The sequence below is a fragment of the Oryctolagus cuniculus genome, chromosome X (assembly GCF_051225735.1).
Source record: "Oryctolagus cuniculus isolate XC-2025 breed Fujian yellow rabbit chromosome X, ASM5122573v1, whole genome shotgun sequence".
Classification (NCBI taxonomy): Eukaryota; Metazoa; Chordata; class Mammalia; order Lagomorpha; family Leporidae; genus Oryctolagus; species Oryctolagus cuniculus.
This window is the reverse complement of record NC_142888.1, coordinates 40155630-40166514: the sequence shown is the minus strand read 5'-3', so window position 1 is coordinate 40166514 and position 10885 is coordinate 40155630. Positions and strand designations below refer to the sequence as shown.

General features: G+C 37.7%; 1 protein-coding gene across 1 annotated transcript in view; it reads right to left on the bottom strand.

Moving 5' to 3' along the window:
* The window catches only part of FAAH2 (fatty acid amide hydrolase 2), a 203728-nt gene that overhangs the window by 124743 nt on the left and 68100 nt on the right, over positions 1-10885 (bottom strand). The window contains exon 5 of the mRNA XM_070067361.2: positions 63-182. Coding sequence (XP_069923462.1) covers positions 63-182 — 120 coding nt within the window. The remainder of the gene's footprint in view (positions 1-62; positions 183-10885) is intronic.

Here is a 10885-nt window from a genome sequence, read left to right as displayed (position 1 = left end):
AACAAAATACATGGATCTGAACTATAAAATTAGAGCCACCCTTCTCACCATTTTAAGATTACCTGGGGAAGGTTTGTGTCCAAAAACACCATTGAAGAAAGCTGGCATGCGAATACTGCCACCAATATCAGAGCCCACACCAATCACTGAACAGGCAGCAGCCAGGGTGCAGCCCTCACCACCTAGACAAAATGCAAAATACTCATTTAAAATAAGGAAATTAGCTAAAATACGATTTCCATAGAATATATTTGTCCAAATTTAACTTTTAAACTTTCAGTGTCTTTAGGTCTAATTCTCTTGTAGACAGAAATATATTTGGATGATGGCTTTAATCTCTTATGCCAATCTATATATTTTACATAGATTCATCACTTCACATTTAATTACTGTCAAGAAAAAAAACTTATGAAATTATTATTTGTTTACTATGTGTCTTATGGTTTTTGTGCTCCAATTCTTCCATTATCTCCATTACTGCCATCATTTCTGTTTATTTGAACTTTTTTAATGGCATTATTTTTCATTTATTGCATTTTGGAGCCTTCATGGTGACTGAAGAAAACATTGTAAAGTTATAATAAATTGTAAATTTATACAGCTAACTGATTTTGTACAGCATTCTTTTCCTATACAGCTCCATTCCATCCCTTTATGTAACTGGTGTCACAAATTACATCATTCCACATTACACTATGTGTAAGTGGGTTTATATTAATTATACATTAATATATAATATGTAATATTAACCTAAGTTTGTAATTAATTGCATGAATTGTCCTTTAAATTTCATATAAATAAAGGCTGTATTACAAATCCAAATTACACTAATACTGGCATGAATATTTGCTGTGTATTCATCTTTATTAGAAGTATTTTTTATTTTCATATGCCACTGAGTTACTCTCTAGCATCCATTCATTTAAAGTTTAGCACTTTAAAATTTTTTATTAACAAGAATCATACAAATTTGGGCTATGTTGTGATATTTCAATACAATATATACTGATGAAATCAGGCTAATCAACATTTCCACTAGTTTGACATTACTTTATGATTGGAGGTGTGGGAATCCTTTCTTCTATTTGTTCATAAAATAAATTCTAGGTTATTATGAACTGTAGTCACCCAACTACACTAGGAGCTTATTCCTTCATTCTAATTGTGATTTGATACCCATTATCCAAACCACCACTATACCTCTCACCCTTACCAGCCACTAGCAATCACCATTATGTGTTCAGATTGAGAGTTTTTGTTTATTGCTTTTTGTTTTTCAACTTCACATGTGACAGAGATCATGCAGTACTTGTTTTTCTGTGTCTGGCTTATTTCATTTATAATTTCATCCACTTCCATCCATTTTGCTGCAAATGACAGGATTTCATTCTCTTTAATTTATGAATAACAGTCCATTGTGTATATATAAAACATTTCCTTTATACACTCATTTGATGATGTATAACATGGTTATTCCGTATCTTAGCTGTTATGTATAGTGCCATAACAAAGTACAGCAGATATCTCTGACAAAATGATTTCATGTCTTTTGAATATATACCCAGTAGTGGAATTGCCAGATCATATGACAGTTTTATTTCTGCTTTGTAAGAAATCTCTGCAATGTTTTCCACAGCAGTTGTACTAATTCACATCCCCACCAATAGTGTCTAAGAGTTCACCTTTCTGTACATTCTTGCCAGCACTTTTTATTTCTCTTTGGTAATAATCATTCCAACAGGACTGAAGTGATAGATCTTCATGGTCTTCATTTTCATTTTTTAGATGACCAGTGATAATATATTTTCATAAACTTTTTGGCCATATGAAGTTAATCTTTTGATGAATGCATAATCAGTCATGTTTTCCATTGGTTGGATGGTTGTTGAGCTTTGGGAACTATGGACACATTCTAGACATGAATCCTTTGTTGCACAAGTAGCTTTAAAATACATTTTTCTGCATTTGTTGAGATGATCATGTGCTTTTCTTCTTTATCCTGTTGATATATGTATTGATTTGTGAATGGTGAATCAGCCTGTCTTTCACTATTGGGATAAATCCAATTCACATTTGATATTTGATATTTCAAAGAACTGTTTCATTTTGTCTGAGAATATTTTGTTGAGAATTTTACATCTAATTTCATCAAGAATATTGGTAGGTAATTTTGTTTTTATGTTGTGCCTTTAATTTTAGTATGAGAGTAATGTTGGATTTGCAAAACAAGTTTGGCAGAGCTCCAACCTTTATAAAACTTTGGAATAGCTTGGGAAGTATTCTAGCCCCTCCTTAATTTTTTTTTTTAACTTTTATTTACTGAATATAAATTTCCAAAGTGCAGTTTATAGATTACAATGGCTTCCCACCCATAACGTCCCTCGCACCCGCAACTCTCCCCTTTCCCACTCCCTCTCCCCTTCCATTAACATCATGATTCATTTTCGATTCTCTTTAAACATAGAAGATCAGTTTAGCATACATTAAGTAAATTTCAACAGTTTGCTCCCACACAGAAACATAAAGTGAAAAATACTGTTTGAGTACTAGTTATAGCATTAGATCTCAATGTACAGCACACTAAGGACAAAGATCCTACATGAGGAGTAAGTGCACAGTGACTCCTGTTGTTGACTTAACAAATTGACACTCTTGTTTATGCCATCAGTAATCACCCTAGGCTCTTGTCATGAGCTGCCAAGGCTATAGAAGCCCCTTGAGTTCACCGACTCTGATCATAATTAGACAAGGCCATGGTCAAAGTGGAAGATCTCTCCTCCCTTCAGAGAAAGGTACCTCCTTCTTTGATGACCCATTCTTTCCACTGGGATCGCACTCATGGAGATCTTCCATTTAGGTTTTTCTTTTTTTCCCCCAGAGTGTCTTGGCTTTCCATGCCTGAAATACTCCCATGGGCTTTTCAGCCAGATCCGCATGCCTTAAGGGCTGATTCTGAGGCCAGAGTGCTGTTTAGGACATCTGCCATTCTATGGGTCTGCTGTGTATCTCACTTCCCATGTTGGATCGTTCTCTCCCTTTTTTATTCTATCAGCTAGTATTTGCAGACACTATTCTTGTTTATGTGATCCCTTTGGTTCTTAGTCCTATCATTATGATCAATTGTGAACAGAAATTGATCACTGGGACTAGTGAGATGCATTGGTACATGCCAATTTGATGGGATTGAATTGGGATCCCCTGGTATGTTTCTAAGTCTACCATTTGAGGTAAGTCAGCTTGAGCATGTCCCGAATTGCACATCTCTTCCCTCCCTTCTTCCCACTCTTACATTTAACAGCAATCACTTTTCAGATAAGTTTTAGCACTTTAGAATAATTGTGTATGATTACAGTATTCAACCAAAAGTATTCAGTAGAACAAACAAAAAAAATACTAAGAGGGATAACATGTTAATTTGCTCATCAACAGTCAGTGTGAGGGCTGATCAAGTCACAGTTTCTCCTAGTGTTCATTTCACTTTAACAGGTGTCCTTTTTGGTGCTCAGTTAGTTGTCACCTATCAGGGAGAACAAGTGGTATTTGTCCCATTGGGATTGGCTAATTTCACTCAGCATAATGCTTCCCAGATTCCTAACAGGGATCACTTTTCAGTTAAAATTTAAACACCTAAGAATAATTGAGTGTTAATTACAGAGTTCAACCAATGGTACTAGAACAAAAAAATACTAAAATGGATAAAGTATTACATTGTATATCATCCGTCAGGACAAGAGCTGATCAAGTCACTGTTTCTCATAGTGTCCATTTCACTTCAAAAGTTTTCCCCTTTGGTACTCAGTTAGTTGTCGCTGATCAGGCAGAACATATGATATTTGTCCCTTTGGGACTGGCTTAATTCACTCAGCATGATGTTTTCCAAATTCCTCCATCTTGTTGCAAATGACAGGGTTTTGTTGTTTTTGACTGCTGTATAGTATTCTATAGAGTACATGTCCCATAATTTCTTTATCCAGTCTACCGTTGATGGGCATTTGGGTTGGTTTCAGATCTTAGCTATTGTGAATTGAGCTGCAATAAACATTAAGGTGCAGACATCTTTTTGTTTGCCAATTTAATTTCCTTTGGGTAAATTCCAAGGTGTGGGATGGCTGTGTTGAATGGTAGGGTTATCTTCAGGTTTCTGAGGAATCTCCAGACTGACTTCCATAGTGGCTTAACCAATTTGCATTCCAATCAAAGGGGGTTAGTGTCCCTTTTTCCCCACATCCTCTCCAGCATCTATTGTTGGTAGATTTCTGAATGTGAGCCATTCTAACTGGGGTGAGGTGAAACCTCATTGTGGTTTTGATTTGCATTTCCCTGATTGCTAGTGATTTTGAACATTTTTTTCACGTGTCTGTTGGACATTTGGATTTCCTGTTTTGAAAAATGTCTATTGAGGTCCTTGGCCCATCTCTAAAGTGGGTTGTTTGTTTTGATGTTGTGGAGTTTCTTGATTTCTTTGTAGATTCTGGTTATCAACCGTTTATCAGTTGCACAGTTTGCAAATATATTTTCCCATTCTGTTGGTTGCCTCTTCACTTTCATGACTGTTTCTTTTGCAGTACAGAAACTTCTCAATTTGATGCAATCCCAAATGTTAATTTTGTCATTGACTGCCTGTGCTTCTGGGTTGTTTTCCAAGAAGTCATTGCCGGTACCTATATCTTGCAGGGTTTTTCCAATGTTCTCTAATAATTTGATGGTGTCAGGTCATAGATTTAAGTCTTTAATCCATCTTGAGTGAATTTTTGTGTAAGGTGAAAGGCAGGGGTCTTGCTTCATGATTCTGCAGGTGGAAATCCAATTTTCCCAGCACCATTTATTGAATAGACTGTCCTTACTCCAGGGATTGGTTTTGGATCCTTGATCAAATATGAGTTGGCTGTAGATGTTTGGGTTGACTTGTGCTGTTTCTATTCTGTTCCATTGGTCTATCCATCTTTTTCTGTACCATTACCATGCAGTTTTGATTACAACTGCCCTGTAGTATGTCCTGAAATCTTGTATTGTAATGCCTCCGGCTTTGTTTTTGTTGAACAAGATTGCTTTAGCTATTCGAGGTCTCCTGTGTCTCCATATGAATTTCAGCTTCATTTTTTCCAGATCTGAGAAGAATGTCTTTGGTATCTTGATTGGTATTGCATTGAATCTATAAATTGCTTTTGGGAGAATGGACATTTTGATGATATTGATTCTTCCAATCCATGAGCATGGAAGATTTTTCCTTTTCTTGGTATCCTCTTCTATTTCTTTCTTTAAGATTTTGTAATTTTCATCGTAGATATCCTTCAGGTCCTTGGTTAACTTTATTCCAAGGTATTTGATTGTTTTTGTAGCTATTGTGAATGGGATTGATCTTAGAAGTACTTTCTCAGCCATGACATTGTCTATGTATACAAAGGCTGTTGATTTTTGTGCATTGATTTTATACCCTGCTACTCTGCCAAAATCTTCTATGAGTTCCAATAGTCTCTTAGTAGAGTTCTTTGGATCCCCTAAATAATCATAACATCTGCAAAGAGGGATATTTTAAGTTCTTCCTTCCCAATTTGTATCCCTTTATTTCTTTTTCTTGCCTAATAGCTCTGTCTAAAACTTCCAGAACTATATTGAATAGCAGTGGTGAGAGTGGACATCCCTGTCTGGTACCAGATCTCAGTGGAAATGCTTCCAACTTTTCCCCATTCAATAGGATGTTGGCCGTGGGTTTCTCATAGATTGCTTTGATTGTATTGAGGAATGTTCCTTCCAAACCCAGTTTGCTTAGAGTTTTCATCATGAAAGGGTGTTGTATTTTATCGAATGCTTTCTCGGCATCTATTGAGATAATCATATGGTTTTTCTTCTGCAGTCTGTTAATGTGGTGTATCACATTTATTGTTTTGCGCACATTAAACCATCCTTGCATAAGAGGGATGAATCCCACTTGGTCTGGGTGGATGATCTTTCTGATGTGTTGTTGCATTCTATTGGCGAGAATTTTATTAAGGATTTTTGAATCTATGTTCATCAGGGATATTGGTCTGCAATTTTCTTTCAATGCTGTATCTTTTATTGGCTTAGGAATTAAGGTGATGCTGGCTTCATAGAAAGAATGTGGGAGGACTCCCTCTTTTTCGATTGTTCTGAATAGTTTGAGAAGAATTGGAGTCAGTTCTTCTTTAAATGTCTGATAGAATTCAGCAGTGAATCCATCTGGTCCTGGGCTTTTCTTTGTTGGGAGGGCCTTTATTACTGTTTCAATTTCTGTCTCAGTTATGGGTCTGTTTAGGTTTTCGATGTCTTCCTGGTTCAATTTAGGTAGGTTGCATGTGTCCAGGAATCTATCCATTTCTGATAGGTTTCCCTGTTTGCTGGCATACAAGTCCTTGTAGTAATTTCTGATGATTCTTTTTATTTCTGCGGGGTCTGTTGTTACATTTACTTTTTCATCTCTGATTTTATTGTTTTGGGTCTTTTCTCTTCTTTTTTTAGTTAGTTGGGCCAATGGGGTGTCAATTTTGTTTATTTTTTTCAAAAAACCAGCTCCTTGTTTGGCTGATTTTTTGTAATGTTTTTTTGGATTCAATCCTGTTGATTTCTTCTCTGATTTTAATTATTTCTCTTATCCTACTAGATTTGGGTCTGGTTTGCTGTAGATATTCTAGATCCTTGAGTTGAACTGTAAACTCAACTTTCTGGTGCCTTTGCAATTTCTTGATGTAGGCACCTATTGATATAAACTTTCCTCTTATCACTGTTTTTGCTGTGTCCCATAAGTTTTGGTATGTTGTGCTGTTATCCTCATTTACTTCCAGAAAGTTTTTGATTTCTCTTTTGATTTCTTCTATGACCCATTGTTCATTCAGGAGCATGTTGTTCAATCTCCATGTGTTTGCGTATGCTCTAGGGATTCCTGAGTTGCTAATCTCCAACTTCATTCCTTTATGGTCTGAGAAGCTGCATGGTATGATTCTAATTCTTTTGAATTTGCTGAGACTTGCTTTATGGCCTAGTATGTGGTCAATCCTAGAGAAGGTTCCATGTACTGCTGAGAAGAATGTAAAATCTTTAGCTGTAGGATTGAAAGTTCTGTATATATCTATTAGATCCATTTGGGCTATAGTGTCGTTTAAATCTACTGTTTCCTTTTTGACCTTCTGTCCTGTTGATCTGTCTATTTCTGAGAGTGGGGTATTGAAGTCCCCCAGTACTATTGTATTGGGGTCTAAGTCTCCCTTTAACTCCCTTAACAAATCTTTTAAATAAACCTGTGCCCTGTAATTCGGTGCATATGCATTGATAATCGTTTTATCTTCCTGTTGAATTGATCCCTAAATCTTTATATAGTGCCCCTCTTTGTCTCTCTTAACAGTTTTTGTGGTAAAGTTTATGTTGTCCAATATTAAGATGGCTACGCCTTCTCTTTCTTCATTTCTGTTGGCATGGTATATCTTTTTCCAGCCTTTCACTTTCAGTCTGTATGCATCTTTGTTGGACAGATATTTTTCTTGTAAGTAGCAAATAGATGGGTTTTGTTTCTTAAGCCAATCAGCCAATCAGTGTCTTTTAACTTGACAGTTCAGGCCATTAATGTTCAATGTGACTAATGATAAGTGGTAACTTTGCCCTGCCATTTGCCAAAGATAAGTTCTAATATATGCTTTGAATTCCCTGTGATCTTTTGCTGTGAGCTTTCCTTCCTTTACCTTCTTTCATATTGATGACCGTGTTTCTGTGTTTCTGTGTGCAACACATCTTGAAGCAACTTTTGCAGGGCTGGACGAGTGGCAACAAATTCTTTCAATTTCTGTTTGCTATGAAAAGTCTTTATTTCACCTTCATTCACAAATGAGAGCTTTTCAGGATATAATATTCTGGGCTGGCAGTTTTTCTCTCAGTACCTGGGCTATATCTCACCATTCCCTCCTAGCTTGTAGGGTTTCTGATGAGAAGTCAGCTGTGAGTCTGATTGGAGATTCTCTGAGAGTAATCTGACGTTTCTCTCTTGCACATTTTAGGATCTTTTCTTTATGTTTCACTGTGGAGAGTTTAATTACAATGCGTCGTGGTGAGGATCTCTTTTGGTCGTGTTTATTAGGGGTTCTGTGAGCTTCCTGTACTAGGATTTCTCTGTCCTCCAAACCTGGAAAGTTCTCTGCTAGTATCTCACTAAAAAGGCCTTCTAATCCTTTCTCCCTCTCCATGCCTTCAGGAACTCCTAGAACCCGAATGTTGGGTTTTTTAATAGTATCCTGAAGATTCCCGACAATATGTTTTAGATTTCTAATTTCCTCTTCCTTTCTTTGGTCTGACTGTATCCTTTCCTGCTCTCTGTCTTCTAAGTACGATATTCTCTCTTCTGCTTCACCCATTCTGTTTTTAAGGCGCTTTAGTGTGTTTTTCATTTGATCTATTGAATTCACTTCATTATGATTTCTCATCACTATCACAGTTTCCTCTTCTACTAGTTTCTGCGTTTCATTTTGACTCTTCCTTAATATTTCATTTTCACAAGAGAGATTTTCTATCTTGTCCATTAAGGATTTCTGTAGTTCAAGAATTTGTTTTTGATAACTTCTTAATGTTCTTATCAATTTTTTGAGATCTGCTTCTTTCATTTCTTCTATCTCATCATCTTCATAATCTTGAATTGGGGTGTCGATTTCATTTGAGGGCGTCATGGTGACTTCCTTGTTTTTACTACCTCGGTTTTTGCATTTTTTATTTGGCATATTGGAGATATTTGGTTTCTTCACTGTGGTGCTTTTTCTTGTTATACTATGACTCTAGATTAAGTGGACTGTCTGTTCTTGAAGGAGCCTTAGAGGCTTGAGATGGGTGTGGCCTGAGAGCTCTGTTTGGTGTGACAAAGGTGACACTCCCAGGTTAGGCGTGGTAGATCTCTCTCTCTCTCTCTCTTTTTTTGATTCAAAAGAGAAGTAATTCTGCACAGCTGAACGAAGTTGGAGGTAGTTAGCAGGCAAATGATATAGCCACAGGAGCCAGAGATCAAAAGCTCTTTCCCAAGGACCACACAGGGAATCTGTTCTGCCCTCAGAGTGGGCTCAAATTCTCCTTCAGTCTCCCACTGGGTTGCCAAAGTTACGGAATTGTAGCGTCTCTGGAGAGTACTCACGTGAATTCCGTGAGTTCTCACCCCCACCGTCTCTTTTTTCACAGTCTCAGTTCAGTAGCACCACAAATTCACTAGGTCCTAATCTCCTGTTAATTCACCCCGCCCAGATTCAGGTTTTTCTGCTATGCTCAGGGCCGGTGCAGACCTGAGGTCGCTCTGCTTTTGACGTATGTCCAAGATGGCGCCTGCTCTTTGTCTTGCTCGCCTTTGAGAGGTGAGCTGAGAAAGAGAAACCCGTGTCGGTATCAGTCACTTTTTTTTTTTCTCTCTCTCTCTGCTAGTTAGCCTGGTGAACTTTTCCCTCCGGGTTCATTCCCTCTAGTCTCCTCTTTCCGCTTGCCTGCCGGTGTCTCGGGCTATTGAGGTTCGGCTCACCTCGAGTTCCAGCGCTGGTGTGTTGAGTCTGCCGCTGGTGTCCCGAACTGTTTGCTCCGACGCTCTCCACGCAGGTCCACTGTGAATCACTAGTTCTGGAAGAGTTTCTTCTGCTATTTCTTCCCCTACTCTTCCTTGAACCTGCAGTATCTCCACTGTTATTAAACTGTCTCTCCCCGGACTATCAGTGTGCTCCCTTCCTATTCTGCCATCTTTCCCACTTCCTGTTAGATTTTAATCTAAATGTATTGTAAAATTCAATTGTAAAGTCATCAAGCCTCAGGCTATTCTGTGAGAAGAGAACTAATCACTTTTTAAATCTTATTAGATTTGTGTTATTTTCTTCATTTTTTTCTGGATAAATTGTATGTGTTTTGGAACTAATCCATTTCTTTGATATTTTCCAACTTGTTAGCATATAGTTGTTCATAGATTTTTGTATTTCTGTGATGGCACTCTAATGCCTTCTCATCTCTAATTGTATTTATTTGAACTATTCCTATTTTGTTATTTGTTATTCTGGCAAAAAAATGGTCTTTTACCTTTTCTAAAAAAAAGAACAGCAAAGTGAAGGACAACCAACAGAATGGGAAAATATTTCAAATTTATGAAAATGATAAAGGACTCAGAATTTATAAAGTGCTCAAGAAACTCAACAACGAAACAAACAATCCAATTAAGACATTGACAAAGAACTTCAGTGGGCATTTTCAAGAGTGGAAATTCAAATGGCTGACAGACACATGAAAAAGTGCTCAGCATCACTAGCCATAAGGGAAATGCAAATCAAAACCACAATGAGGTTTCACCTCACCCCAGTTAGAATGACTCTCATACAGAAAGCAATACAAGAAATGCTGGAAAGAATGTGGGGGAAAAGGTACTCAAATCCACCACTGCTGAAATGTAAATTGTCGCAGCCACTGTGGAAGACAGTAGGGAGATACCTAAGAAATTTCAATATAGACCTACCATATGATCCAGCCATCACACTTTTTGGTATTTACCCAAATGAAAAGAAAACAGCATATGAAAGAGTGATCTGTATCTTAATGTTTATGGAATCAACCTAAATGTGCATCAACTGGAGACTGGATTAAGAGATTATATTGTGTGTACACTATGGAATATTACACTGTGGTTTTAAAAAATGAAATACTCTTGGCTGGTGCTGTGGCTCACTTGGCTAATCTTCTGCCTGCGGCACCGGCACCCCAGGTTCTAGTCCCTGTTGGGGTGCCAGATTCTGTCCCAGTTGCTCCTCTTCCAGTCCAGCTCTCTGCTGTGGCCTGGGAGGGCAGTGGAGGATGGCCCAAGTGCTTGGGCCCTGCACCCACATGGGAGACCAGGAAGAAGCAACTGGCTCCTGGCTTCGGATTGGTGCAGTGC